The sequence below is a fragment of the Pteropus medius genome, unplaced genomic scaffold, assembly GCF_902729225.1.
Source record: "Pteropus medius unplaced genomic scaffold, Ma_sr-lr_union100, whole genome shotgun sequence".
Taxonomy (NCBI): Eukaryota; Metazoa; Chordata; class Mammalia; order Chiroptera; family Pteropodidae; genus Pteropus; species Pteropus medius.
The window spans coordinates 15,634,084-15,648,912 of NW_024354911.1; the positions used below are offsets into that span (position 1 = coordinate 15,634,084).

Genomic DNA, 14,829 nt, shown 5'->3' on the forward strand with positions numbered 1-14,829 from the left:
CTAAAATATAGAAGAAAGTCTCCTTTTGCTCAGGAATCTCGAAGCATTTTGTAAGTTTGACTTTTGTATTGCTGATGATAATCACATGTTGTAACTAAGAAAAGATGCAGAGTAAGAGGTTAAGTTTAAGCATGATATACTCTTTATTTAATTTTAAGTAACTGGTGGAACACAAACCAAGGTCCAAGGGAGTATTCAAGGATATGAAAAGGAAAGCTACAGAAACTTAAGCATTTGCAAAGTCTGGTTCTTCTGAAGAGAAGTGTCTGCAGAAAGAATATCAACGAGGAAAAATGTCAGGATAAATATTTTCCATTGCCCTTGAAAATGATACCAGTACAAGAGGGGTTGGCAATAATACTCTCGTGCTTGGGAGATTTACAGAAATCTTCTGAACAGCCATTGGGATGCAAGGTTCTTGATGGTGTGGTACAATTTGAAGGGCCAAAGAAGGCCCCCTACAGCAAAAAGAAAAAGAACCCCACTGCTAATAGACTTATCTTTCGCTAGAAATACTGTACTTTCCTTTGCAAAGTCTTTAAAGTCTATAGTTGAGGTTCTCCCAAATACCAGTGAGTGAAACCACCTGTGTCAGAATCGTGGAAATCCTGTTTTCACACGATGCCTGGGCTTTATTTCCAAGAGTTTCTTAAGGTGGGCGTTAGGAATCTATGTTTTTAAGATACTTCCCATTTGATGTGCAGCCAAGGTAGGAAACCATTGTTATCTCCCATTAAAAAGTCAACTAAAATTAAGGAGTTCATAATTGAAGTCATTAATAACTTGTACCATAGAAAAATTAGTTGACATGTGAGAATGATGTGCTCATGCAGGGAAGACTCCAGAAGACCAAAATGGGGAAAGAGACACACAGGAGGTAAGCAGTGACCCAATATCAAAATCAAGGTCTGCTTTGTCTAAATAAACCCATCAATTTAATGTGATGATACTTTGCTGAGTGCTTCGAAAACTCACTGTGTGCCAAGTATTATTCTAAGTACTTTATAATATTAATCTTCATAATAACTCTGTGATGTGGATACTAGTATTTTTCCCATTTTACAGATTGGGAAACTAAAACTAAGGTGAAGATATGAAGTCAGTTACCCAAGGTCACACAGGTATTATGTGGTTGAGCTCCACAGTCCTGCTAATAGCTGGACTGCATAATGCTATCTTTCGGCTATGTTAGATAGCAGGCCAGGCACTGAGAAATCAAAGACAAATGGCCTTTAGGGAATTTTAGACTAATGGAAAACAACTGGGAAATCAGGTTCTTGCCATCTGTGCTTTAGAAAGAGAAAATAAAAACTCAATCTTGCCCAAGCAGATCCTGGTTGACTGTCCAGCCTCCTCATTGCTACTCACCATCTTTGCAGGAATTAGTTGGCTTTACAAATGCTTCTCCTTGGTCTCTCCTGTGCTTTCGTCAGAAAAAATGACAGGAAAATTTGAATATATATTCAATTTAGAGTGGAGTCAGTTTTATTTCATTTTGAAGTGGAATGTAACTGGATGTTAGTTGTGATGATTCTACAATCTCACTTTGGAGAAGATATTGCCATAGGAAAAGAATTAACTCTCAGAGAAATCGATGTAGTCATCAGTTTTATTCTTATAGATCCTTTCTTGATTTGCAAATGAGATGAGAGATGCAGCTGCAGGTGAGACAGCACTCATTTAAAAGAAATATTTGTCCGCCACATCTTTAAAGTGTCCACAGCTGTTTGAAATTGTGCTTTGCATATTTACCTCTCTGTTTTGCATTCTACTCCTACTTGAAGAGATTCAGAGATTCTTCACAAGAAGAATTTATAGAAAAAATAATTATTTATAGTTTATAATATCTGTTTTCAATATTTAGAAAGGGTGATTTTTTTTTTCTGAGTTTCTCATCTTTCCTTAACTAGACTCTATCTCTTGAATAATCCAGTGAATTCTATTTAATTGGCATCCTATAAATGTCATGACCTCTTAATTGGAAAGAGTTCAGATGAAAAGATTTGGTTTAATGCTTTTCAATTGCTTTACACTGTTTTTACAACAGAACTACTAGTTTAATTAGAGGAAAAATTTCCCAACTAGTTACTAATGTCCTAAAAGCTATTTATTATAGTTTATAGGACTGAATTAATGCTGCTTATCTAGAATTTTGCCTTTTTGTCCTATTCTAATGACCATTAAAGTTATAGTATCTGATCATTATTCTAATGTTTCTTAATTATTTAATTCTTAATAATTAGAACATGTTTACTTCATAAATGAAAAGAAAACTTTTTTTAGTTTTCAGTGTTCTTGAACTACTATTATCTCTATGGCAGTTATGTAAATGAAAAGGATTATTAAGGCGTGTAAAAATACTGAAAGGACTTATGTGTCACTTTGCTAACATTATGGGGCGGAAATTATTTTTATTCTCATTTTTCAGTTAAAAGGGCTGAGGCATGAGAGGATAAATGACCTGCCCCTGGTGACATAGCCAGTGATTTTCAAAGCCAGGATTTGAAACCACGCATTCTGATTCCTGGTCCCATCTACTCAATCACTGTGCTATGGTATCTCTTGCTTCATTGGAAGAGGCGTGTATGGTGCAGCCTTAGATGTTTTATGTCGTGTTCTTGACATGGACACATTTGACATAGAGGTAAAACTGGTGTTTCTATTAGGCAATCTAATTGTCTCTGGAAAATATTACAGTTTCTTTAGCAGTTACCAATAATTTATTTCATTTTCCTTCTTTAGGTACAGACCTTGACTAGAGTGGTACATTTGGACATTTTGCTTTTGGTCATCGATTTGTAAATCTTGAGACAATAGTCAAAATTTTCCCACTTCTGTGTCATTTGTGGAATGAAATCTGGGTCATTTAAATGGACTTTAACTGATATGGTAGAAGAATTATGGTTCTTGGAGTCAATAGGTCTGATTTTTAGTTCTGGTTCCACTAAAGACAAATTTTAACATGATGAATGAGTTTTTTGGTGTTTTTTCCCTCTCTCTCTTTACATGCTTGTAAAAGAAAAAAGACTTCTAGTTCATAGAAGTCGTGGGGAAGATTCCTTGAAAAGAGATATGCATGTAAAGCACCTAGCAAAATATGTCTCTTTCAAAGTAGGTATTGAATGAATGTCACTTCTGTTTCTTTGCCTGCCTTGCCGGGTACTATATTTTAACTCTAGTTACTGACAGTTTTATATAACTGCTATGAAATCTGAGAGGAACAGAAACTGTCAGTCTAATTCATGGGAATTGGTTATCTTCACCAATTAGTGAAGTATCACAATAGTATTTCAGGCCCCAAATACATGGCACAAATATATTTGTAAGCCACAGTTAAACTTATTTGGATATTATTTTACTAATAATTGGTGCCTATCTCTGGCCATGGCGAGCTCATTTCTATTACTTAAAACAGCAGTCCCCACCCTTTTTGGCATCAGGGACAGGTGCTCATATGAGACTCTAATGCCTGATGATCTGAGGTAGAGCTGAGGCAGTGAGGCTAGTGCCAGGGAGTGGCTGTAAATACAGATGAAGCTTCGCTCACTCTCCTGATGCTCACCGCCTGCTGTATGGCCTGGTTCCTAACAGGCCACTGAGCTTTCTTCCCCCCAATTTCTGATGATATAATGGCCCAACCAAACCTTTGTATGTCATTTCATGCTTTATTCACATACATCTCTAATCTCAATGTCATCTTAAATATGCTTAAAATGCCTTTATCGCTTTTTAAAAATATATTTAAACATTAAAATGCCTTTATCACTTTTTAAAAATATATTTAAACAATGCCATTAATCTTATGGGAATTTAATATATTGTTGTAAATCTGGATTGACATCTAATTATGCTCATTTTAAAGATGTAGTATCTGATGCAGAGTGATTAATTTTCTTGAGGTCATATGAAATCTGTCAGTAATATTTGTGAGATATTTTGAATTTCCCAAATAAATAATATCATTAATATTCTTTATCATAGAAAAATATACTATAAAAATAAAGATATATTTTGCACAACTTTCAGATGTGCATGTTTAGAGGCATGAAAGAAATTTTTTGTATATTTAAAGTTAATTTAACACCATTCACTTAACTATATGACTAGATCCAGTAGAAGCATTTAAAAACCTGAATCACTTTAATTCTCTACTTCGTCTTGCAGATATACTAATAACGATTAATAATAATAATAGATTGTCATTTAGTATATGTCTTTTGAAGAAGACATACATAGTGTGTGTGTGTGTGTGTGTGATGATATGTAATCTGTTCACCAGGCTGTAGATGGTTCTTATTTATTTTTGCCACATAACATATAACTTTATTATTATCTATTTTGGATACTAGTATATTACTTTACTTCTTAGGGTCTACCCTGCTACTTCCAGTAGAGTTGACACCCTCAGCTCCAAGGGTAGAGTATATTACCCAGGTTTAGCCAAACACATTCCCCAGGCCTTGCTAATGGGTTCAATAGTAGATACTGTCAGAGCCTGGAATTTGAGTTTACTTACAAACTAATAAGCTAGTCTGTCGCTGCTTTGTAGGTGCTGGAAAAAAAACACATTTCTGGCTCAGAGACAAAGGACTTTATTACTCATGGTGCAGCCAGTAAGCAACATGATATGAATTTATTTTTTTTTTTTTTTTTTTTTTTTCTTTTTAGGTTGAGAACTTTCTATAACATTTTATTCCTATTACATTAGTTTCTTTTTCCCTTGAATCTTATGGGGGTTGTGTAGTATGAACCCAGATGGAAACTGTGTAACAGTGAGTTTGTAACACAGCTGAAGAACCCTGATCTTGGGGAAGTCACCACTTTATAGCAAGCAGTAATCAAACCTTCTCTTTGTCCTTGAAAGTAATATTACCTAATCACTTAAGATTACTTGCTGCAAACACAAACTTGAGAAATAATCCAGGCAAGAATGGTCAGGGCCTCATATTCTTTGCATCCCCAGCAAGATGTGGAGGTTGAGAGAAACATGGAGGGGTGCCTCCCAACACATGAATGATCCTGGACAGTTCAAATAGAAAGAATAATTTTTGCTCTTTCCCCTGAAATTTGAACCTTGAAAAATGTCATATTTCAGTTTCTGCAGCTGTCTTGTAATTACGAAGGAATAGCCAATCTGAAAATGAAGCCAACAAAGCAAAAGTTAGAGATGAGAAAAGGAGACTGAAAAAAAAGTATGTACTGAGTTATGAATCAAGTACATCCTGAAGCCAGATCTTCCTCAAGAATTTTTAGTTTTGTGAGTTAATGAGGATTTCCTTCATTCACAACTAGAGTTCTGACTGATTTGGCATTTGACATACATTGCCTCATCACAATGCCCTTTAAAGAAGGTATTATTATTCTGATCTTATAGATAAGCAATAATGCATCATGGAGATTAACTTGCCCAGTATCACACAATGAATAAAACAGAGCCATGTCTGCTGATGACAAGCTTCATGCTCTTAACATGTAAACCATTAGTTCTCAAATTTTAGTGTACTTGAGAAGCACTGAGACTCACCTCAGACCTAATGAATCAAGTTCTCTATGGTGGAGCACAAAGGATATGCATTTTTATAAGTTCTTGGATATCTGATGCAGGAATCACAGACTACTTGTTAAGAAATATTTACCTTAGATAAATATGTGATTTCAAGGATACTGCTGCCTGACATTCTGATATTATGTCCTTATTAAAAAGCCTTGCTTCTGAAAGGTAACATCTGAAGCCCTGTCAGCGATGTAAACTGCAACTCAAAGGAAATCTTTTTCTGAGAAGAGCACTATTGGGAAAAGTCAGAAAACAAAGAGTTTTGCACTAGGGGTGAGGGGAGAAGGATTGGTAAATGGAACTTAAAAGGAAATAGGAGTGAGTAAAATAGAGTATTAAAGTTCTATTTCAGCAATTATTATCTAAGAAGTCTCTTTTTGATTAATTAAGTTTGTGTTGTGATATTGTGTGTGTGTGTGTGTGTGTGTGTAAGTTCAGAGAGTTCATATATAGGAAGACTTCAGAGTCTTTTGGAAAAGGCATACAGACATCTGCTTGATTTGCCAGTTACAGTGGCTCATTGGACAGGAAGGAGAATGTTTAATTTAATTATTATTGACTTTGAATAGACATTTTGCCACTGCTAATAATATTAGCTAGATTAATGAATTGTTCAAGGGTTATGGAGACAGAAAGAACACAGTGAGAGCTATTGTTCATCAATATTTGGATAGTCTTTCCCAGAATAGTCATGTAAGTCACGTCTTATTGTAAAATATTTTCCTATTTGCCTTTTGGGTCTTGAATTTCTCTCTCTCTCATTCGCGCTCTCTCTCTCTCTCTCTGTGTGTGTGTGTGTGTGTATTGTCTGCTTTCTGTCTATCTGTCTCTCCTGTCTCTGTCTGTTTCTCTCTCTCCCACTCAATTTAAAAAGAGTATTAGTTGTTTTTGATACAAGTATTACTGTGAAAGTCAAAACTATTGCTGTAAATGATATTCTACAGCGCCTACATAACATGTCCTCTTCCAAATGATACATGGTAAGTCTTACTGTGATGCATGGTAAATCTTTCTTAAAATTATTATTTTTTTAAGTTGGAGTACTTGATGTCTTCGTCCGTAACTGGTCTGGCTATGTAAGCATGAGGAGGAGCATAATGTTGAACGCTACTGTGGAGATAAGATGTTAACTGATAGCATTCTTCACTGCTCATTTCCTTGTATACTTCCTGTCCACTCAAAGTTAAAGACTTGAATCAATCTGGCTTTAAGAGATATCTACATTTAGAATTTTGAGCTCATTATTATTCCAAAGAATTTTAGGATCACACCTGTAGTTTCATTATTAAATGAGGATAATATTTCCAGCTTTTGGCTAATAATATTTAATATACATTTTGACAATAATTAAGCTTATTATCAAAGTGAACATTTTACCGAAAGACTTTTATTTAACATTGTATCTCCTTTTTAGAAGATGCTTCTCTCTACCCAACAATTTGATAAGCGGGTATTTTGATATTTTAGTTTGAACTGGTTATTTCTGTTCACAGGCCTCTTCAACTTTGTCATCATTACAAAAACACTTTCCTTTCCTTCACACTTGAAATAAGAAGCTGGAATATATCTGATCATCCCTAACACAGTCATTTATTAGTGTACGAACCCTGTCTCCAGATATTTAACAAAATGGTAAATGATCACTTGCAACATTATCTCTGTACCTGCCTCCCTCTAGAAAAACCATGTAATAATGCTGAACGCATTTCAACAAACAGAAATAAGTTGAATGCAAACCACGCTATCCATCTAAATATGTGGAAGAGGTTCTCATTAGCTCACAGGTGTATGGTGCAAACAAGCGACTAGCATAGACTTTGCAATACTTTATTTTTTATGCATACATCACTGTAACAATTATGTGTGTAGCTTTCAATCCTTTCAGTACTTAACCTCTCTGACATGGTACATTAGAATAAAGGAGATAATAAGCAAGATTTGTAAAATATAACCATACTACCAATGTGTTTTTTAGAAAATTGCTATGACATCTCTATTATTTCTTTAAAATAAATTGGAAATATATCACAACTTTTAAAAATGTATCATCCTTAATATTCTCCAGGAGAACTCCTCGCCTTCTTTCTCAGGCTAAAACCATACATTCAGCATTCTGTACAATGGTCAGGGTAAAATTGGATGAGGCATCAGACGTTTTCAAACATAATCTTTTTAGAAAGTATTGTGAGAGAAGGTAGCCTGAGAAATTCTGCCAGTAAGAGGGATAATACTTCATGGACACTAAACTGATACATTTTAACTTCGTCCACAAATGGTGTTTCATTGCAACATCTTACTCTAAGGTGAGGCTCATCACCTTAGAATAGGAGAGGGCTTAATTTCAAGTTCTAAGCAGTGCAAAAATAGCTCGGAATGGCGTGGGGATAGGGTTGCACAAGGATTCGCTAAATCTTTTGTTCCTGCTTCAGAACATTGAAGGCTAAGACTAAAGGACTCACCTCCTATGTTTCTTCTCTAGTGTGAAGGGGATGAGGGGTGCGTGGAATATTTTTAAGTGAAGTTGACAAATGTAAGGAGACATGTAAAAATCTAAGAGAGCTATAGAAAAATATGCCAGACAGAGAGACCCTGAGAGTCACCAGTGTAGAGTCACCAGATCCCTTCTAGTCACTGAGGCTCATCATGAGCCAGCCTGCGGTGGGGTGAGGTCACTCCATGGCTGAGGCTAGGGTTGACAACCCAGCTGATTGGCTGTATGAGGGCTGTGGAAGATTCTGAGAGGGCTGCAGCCCACAGGAACTGAGGTATAGCCTTCATGAAGCTGAAAGATCAGAACACAAGCTCCAGAAGCTACAGATTTCAACAAACTGCAGCTGGGAATCATCCGGGTGTACAAATGACCTGTTCTCAGAGAGCAAAGAGCAGAGAGGGTCCCTCTCCCAAGGACCCCACCTCATCCCCTCCTGCACTAGGATGGATAAAACCTCTTCTTCTCTACTCTAAAGTGATTTTAGGGATGCAAAAAGAGGAAGAGGAAGCCAGCCAAGAGACTGTCTAAACTTATTTATATAAAATCTTGAAACTTTCTGAAAATGGCTACTTAAATTATCAGCTTAAGTGGATGTTTGAATATTTATTTAATTTTTTTTTTCTCCCAGCCAGTTTGAAAGGGGCTTGGAATAATGTTTAGATTAGTTAAAACCAAAATAACAAAATGTTTTTTCTGCACATCTATGAGTTCAATTTGCCACCTTGCTATAGCTTTTAAAAATAATAAGACAAAAGGCCACTTATCTTTATTCATCTTGAGGTAATGTACAGAATTATAAAGCCTAGAGTTACAGGGCATTTGAAGGTCCCTGAAGCACACACACCCCCACCCCACGCCTGGTTCTGTACTCACTGCTATTGCTGCTTGGAGAACGCTTCTTTCCATTTGTTTTGCTGTGAAAATAAACTGGTTTTTATGTCTATTTAAAAAATACTCTTCTAGTAATTTCTTAAAAATTCTTCTAGGGATGAAAATGGCTATTTTGAACAAAGCATAAATATGTCTTTTATGTTGAAATCTGATTTTTATATTTCTTTTACCCATTGCCCTCAGTAACACCTTTAGGTTGTCTCTCTCTCTCTCTCTCTCTCTCTCTCTCTCTCTCTCTCTCCCCCTTCTATTATCTTTCCCTGGGATGTAAGTTAGCAGTTATTTAGCTCCCATAACAAAGTATGAGGTTATAAATGAAGGCATACAGTAATTTAAAATGATTGAAATATCATTTAGCTTGATAGCGACAGCAAACCACAGAGAGTACAACCCAGTGCACTGCTTCTTATTCACAATTACTCAAAGTTGTTTTTCCCTCCTCTCTTTGCTAATGGAGTTTTCCTTTTTAAGAGATAATTCAAAGTGTAACCTTAATTTTGGTAAAATTTCCAAAGGTAATCGGAAACTTTTCTTTTTAAAATCTAAATGAAATATAAAACAACCAAGCCAATGTGCGTGTGGCTTTAAGTAATCTGTTGAAACAGTAAAATTCAAATGCTGAAGTCAGACAGCTTGCAACAACATAATACATTTGTTTATTTAGTTAATATTACAATGGTAACAGGTGAAGAGCACTAGATTTGTATCCTCTTAAGAGGTTAATAATCAAGATTTTGATTTGTAAATTTCACTGTAACCATTAAAAAGCTATTTTCCAAAGGAGTAATAACATATTATTATTAAGGGACAAAACTAAACTTTCTGATTTATGACCAAAAGCATATTTTGGTTCATTAGTTTAAACTACACATTAGAAACATTTTAACTCTTAGTTACTGCTTTCAGGAAAGCACAATGTTCTTGAAGCAAATATACACAAACATCTTTTTCCATAGTGATTTCAACCATTGTGAGAGAACCTGAGAGCCCCAGATTGACTATCTCCCAAAGGATCATTGTTATACACTCTGGCTCACTTAAGCAATCAACCAACAAAAAATGTACTTAGCGCCTACTATGTACAAGCCAGCATAATCGAGCAATACTGGAAATACGAAGAAGTAAAATTATTGGTCCTTTGCCCTGCTCAGGTTTCCAATGTAGTTGGTAAGATTAAACATAGACACAAATTACTCTACTTTCAATGTCTTCAAAAGAATGATGATATGAACTAGATTCTATGTTAGAATCACCTATGCTGGACACTAGAGGAAGCAGAGACATAAGCAGGGACATCCTCAGCACTGAGTAAAGTCTGTCGGAAACAAGTTTTTCAGTTCCAGGTTTGAGTGCTGCTTGACTCCCCCTTATCTGAAAGCATTTTGACCAGCCTCATACCTGTCACTGTTAGTGGCTATATTTGGGAAATGTTTCATGGACTCATGACAATGGAGCAATATAAACAAACATATATAACATGTGAATATGTATTATATATTCAAATCATATATAGGGTGAAGTTGAAAGCTAGGAGTTCAGGGCTTCCCACTCTGCAGTAGAGGGGGCTAACTCATAATTATAAGACAAGCAAAAATAGAAAGCCTAGAGGAAAGAATAAGAAAAGAGAATCCAGGAATAAGAAGAGCTTTTGGGAGGGCCTTGGGGAGAGAGCACCCCCCCATCCCAAGTGTGGTGGGCGGGGGAGCCTTGGGCTAGGCAAGTAGAGAAAAGGAAAGCAGAGACACGTTTTCAAACAGTACAAATAAATAAATAAATATGTTAACCAAGAAAATAACTTATTAGGCACCACCGCTTGAAATGCAGCAACCCTCAAGTGTCCGACAGGCCCCCTCTCTAGCCTGCAGGTGACAGCAACGCAGTCGAGATTGGCCAAGGCTCTGAAGGCACCACCTGAAGTCCCAGTCCCGTGCCTGGTCTTCGAGATAAACCCGAGCAGGAAACTGATTCTGTTGTTACTCTTAGATATGCACCTTCAGAAGCTTGGGTGAGGGAGAAACAGTATAGCTGTAGCCACGCTCCGGGAAGGCCCCCTGGGAAAGTGCGCCGTGTCCCGCGTGGCCTAAAGCAGACCAGCATTCCGGGAGTGATGGTCTTTGAAACCAAAAACGACGGCTGTGCGCCGGACTGGAGGGCAGCTTCCATTACAACCCCCCCAAACCCCAGAATCTTCAAAGAACCCTCTCGGTCCTTGTTCTCAGCTCCTTTTTGCTCTAAAGGGGGGTTTGGATGGGGACTGCAGAATGCCTAAGGTTCGAAGCGCGGGACCAATTTTACTAAGCACCTGGCTCCGCTCTGGGTGGAGTGGGAGTGGTTGAGGGGCTCGGAGAAGGACACTTCCTCCTCTGATAGTAAGAGAAAAGACCAGCTGCCCAGTTCATTCTAAAGTCGTACTTCCCTTGAAGTAGGGATTTGTAAAGGGAGAGCGGTAGTTCTCGAGACTCCGCTAGAGGCACCAGGCAGAATCTGGCGAGCAGAGGGACGCGGCGGGGCGGGGCTGAGGGCCAGCTGGGGACTCGCCCCGAAGAAAACTCGTGGCGATAACCGTGGCTCAGCTTAAACAAACAGAAATAACGGCTGGCGCAGCTGAGGGTCAGGCCGAGTTGGCAACGTTAATGAGTTCAGTATCTGCACCAGCAGGAGGGGCGGAAGGATAGATCGAATTACAGAGTGGGGAACACAGAGGGGTGCAGAAGTACAAGCGCAGTGGAGGGAGGAGTGAAAGTAAGAGACAGGAGAAAGAGGTCCGAAAACCTTCCTAGTTTATAAGCAAAACTTGCCCAATTCCACCTTTGTCGCGCACTTTCTCCGGGGCTCCACGCGAAGCTCCCTGTATCCTAGCCCCACTTTGCCCCACTGCACCCCGACCCCCATGATAATTTCACCTCTCGTACTCAGACTCCCTTTCTCCTTATCTTCCCCCACCCTTTGCGCGGGGCTCCTGAGTGGTCCCGGCTCAGAGAGTCGTGAGCCGGGACGTGCAGGTGCCGTTACGGAAGACGCCACCGGACTCCAGGTTCTCGGGTTGAAAATCCTCCACGCTATAGGCGCGGCTCTTGAGGGCGGTGGCGTAGTAGTCCACCGGCTCTTCCGCGGCGTTGTCCATCCAGCTGAGGCACAGGATGCGCTGGAAAGAGCGCTTGAAGTTGTCCGAAAGGAAGCCATACAGAATGGGGTTGGCGCAGCTGTTGGCGTAGCCGAGGATGACCGACAGCTGGCTCACCGTGGCGTCGTCCTGCTCTGCAAACACATTTACCAGCTGCACTACATAAAAAGGCATCCAGCAGATAACAAATACCATCACCACCATCATCACCATTAGGGTGATCTTGCGCTCTGAGCGCTTGCGCTGCTGCCAACCGGCCTTGAGGGCTACCATGCGCATTTTCGCGATGATGAGCACGTAGCACAAGCAGATGGCCCCGACGGGCAGCAGAAAACCCATAAGAAATGTGTACAACACGAAGCCCACCAGCCAGCGCTGGGCGGGCTCGGGCATGAGCATGTTGCAGGCCACCGTGCCGTCACTGTTGGCTGCAGTGCGCGAGAAGACCACGATGGGCAGAATGACGAGCAAGGACAACACCCACACCCCCAGATTCACCACCTTGGCCACGGTGGGCCGGCGGTAGCGTGCTGCCTTGATGGGGTGCACCACCGCCACGTATCGGTCGACGCTAAGCACAGTCAGACAGTAGATGCTGGTGAACATGTTGACTGCGTCCACACTGAGCACGAGGCGGCAGAGCAGCGCCCCGAAGGGCCAGTGGCGAAGCAACGTGGAGGTGACTAAGAAGGGCACACTAAGCATGAGCAGCTCGTCGGCAATGGCCAGGTTGAGGATGTAGATGTTGGTGGCCGTCTTCATCTTGGCGTAGCGCAAGATCACGTAGATGACCATGGAGTTCCCACACAGCCCCACTAGGCACACCACGGAGTAGATGAAAGAGATGAGGATGGCGCTGCCCTGGCCCTCGCTCAGGGTCCCATTCTGGGACGCATTTCGCCCCGGCTCCTCCATGCCGTCCGCGGCGCTGGCCCCTGGGCCCCTGCTGCCGCCGCCTTCGCCACAGCTGCCCGGGCTGGGGCTAGGAGAGGAGGGAGAGGAGGCGGTGCCGTTGGCGAACATCTTGGCTGGTGGGGCTGCCGGGGCTGGGGCGCTCTCTTCGCACCCCCGCCGCTTGCGCCCTCACTCTGCACCCTGGCCGCCTGCCCACAGCTCACTGTCGCCGAGCGCCTAGGAGTAGCGCACAGCTTCTGCGGGTAGCCGCGGCGGGGCGCATAGCCCAACCGCTGCCTGCGCGAAGCCGCTTGCAGCTCCGGGGCGCCTGGGCACAAGTGAGCGTGGAGAGGGGAGGCCGAGAGGCTGGAGCCCCGCGCCGCACAGCCATTAACTGGCGCGGCTCTGAGCTGGTGAATGATTAATAGGCACCACCAGCGCGTCAGCAGCTACGAAAAGGAAGGGGGTGGGGGAGAAAAAGAGGAAGGCAGGCAATACAGGAGGAGGCTTATCACCCCTCGCCCCCTTTTTTTTTTTTCCCTTCCCAGTCCTGTGCTCCAGTCAACTCGAGCAGCTGCTTCCGGGGCTCTCCTGCAGCACCCTTTACCAATCCCTCGGGCGGATCTGGGGAGTTTCTCCGCCTTCCTGGAGGATGGGTGGAAACTAAAGGTGTAGATTCTGTCCCATTCCGCCCAGATTCTGTCCCATTCCGCCCAGTTCCTGTCCAAGGCAACGACTGAAGCCGACCCCAGGCATAGATGTCTGGAGTTCATTCTCAGTTTCCCTCTGCTGCTACTCACCCGAGGGACCTCAACTCCACTTCGGTCCAACCCTTCGGAGCCCTAAACCCCGACCTCCCGACTCTGCTTGCCCTGCTTCTCAGACCCGCCGCGGAAGCTCCGGGTCTTACTTACCTAGGGCGCACTACCTCCAGACCCACGCGTAGGTGGCCCGTGCAAAGTGCCTGTGCAGCCTGGTAGCGCAGTGACGTTTTTTTGCGCGTTCCAACTCCTTTCTTTGGGCCGGACCCCAGCACAGGCTCCCACACAGATACTCTTGTAGTCACGGAAACTGACCCTAAGCCGCGAGCCTTAGAAGGAAGAGGGACAACAATCGTGCGTTAGGGGCTTCTGCGTTACATCACCGCAGGCAGCTCTTCGCAGGCGGGAGTGTTCAGGGGCCTGGGTAAACCACTGCGAAATCTTATTAAAGCTTGTAGTGCCCAGAGCCCCCTACGTCTCCCTGAGGAATATCGACTACAGAAAGGAGGATGTGCGGCTGGCAGCACGGAAGGAGCCTGAGGCTCCCTCCCGAATGTGCCAGGCACCGTATTGGAAATCCATCTAGGTGTTCACTGGGGAAAGATACGGCTGCGCCGCTAGGAAAGGCTCCGCCCGCGTCCCTGCTGTACTTTGTACCCGGGAGAGTTGGCGGACCCTGGAGGAGGAGAGTGTAAAGGCCTGGGCTAGCCGGGATGCCAGCTCTTCTAAGCCCACGCTGGGCCAACAATGCAAGTGATCAGACCTGTAATCAACTTCAGGAATAGCAGAGTGACTTCGAGTCTTTCCATGAAACACTAGGATTTCAGCCTTTTCTGGAGCCCGTGGACGTGAGACTCATCTCTAATTTACGTGCCTAAACCTTTAAGACACAGAAATCGATGTAAGCAAGTCTAAAGCTCACTTGGGAATTGGATGGTTTCTGTGTAAAAACAACAACAAAAAACATACATTCAGTTACCATGATTTTTAACGACCTCTGGAACTTTCCACCAGCCCTAGTCTAGGCTCCCTTAGCTTTCCAATTATTCCAGTCCAAGAAAGAATCACTAACTCCCCTATTCAGTTTCAAGATCCATTCAATTCTTTATCCGAA

General features: G+C 41.8%; 1 protein-coding gene across 2 annotated transcripts; it reads right to left on the minus strand.

Annotated features, from left to right (window-relative positions):
• Positions 1 to 9,414: 9,414 nt before the first annotated feature.
• Positions 9,415 to 14,051, minus strand: SSTR1 (somatostatin receptor 1). Of its 2 annotated transcripts, none has more exons than XM_039856485.1 (2): positions 13,869 to 14,051; positions 9,415 to 13,042 (listed from the first exon to the last, which is right to left on the minus strand). In XM_039856485.1, exon 2 carries the CDS (start codon positions 12,973 to 12,975, stop codon positions 11,911 to 11,913), a length of 1,065 nt encoding a protein of 354 aa, XP_039712419.1. In that variant the 5' UTR covers positions 12,976 to 13,042; positions 13,869 to 14,051; the 3' UTR covers positions 9,415 to 11,910. The 2 variants fall into 2 exon arrangements, with proteins under 2 accessions (XP_039712419.1, XP_039712418.1); XM_039856484.1 differs by having other exon boundaries at positions 9,415 to 13,599.
• Between the last annotated feature and the right edge of the window lie 778 nt (positions 14,052 to 14,829).

What these genes read in the sequence shown, in the direction of transcription:
- SSTR1 (XM_039856484.1), bottom strand. Translation starts at nt 13,083, where the DNA reads ATGTTCGCCAACGGCACCGCCTCCTCTCCCTCCTCTCCTAGCCCCAGC.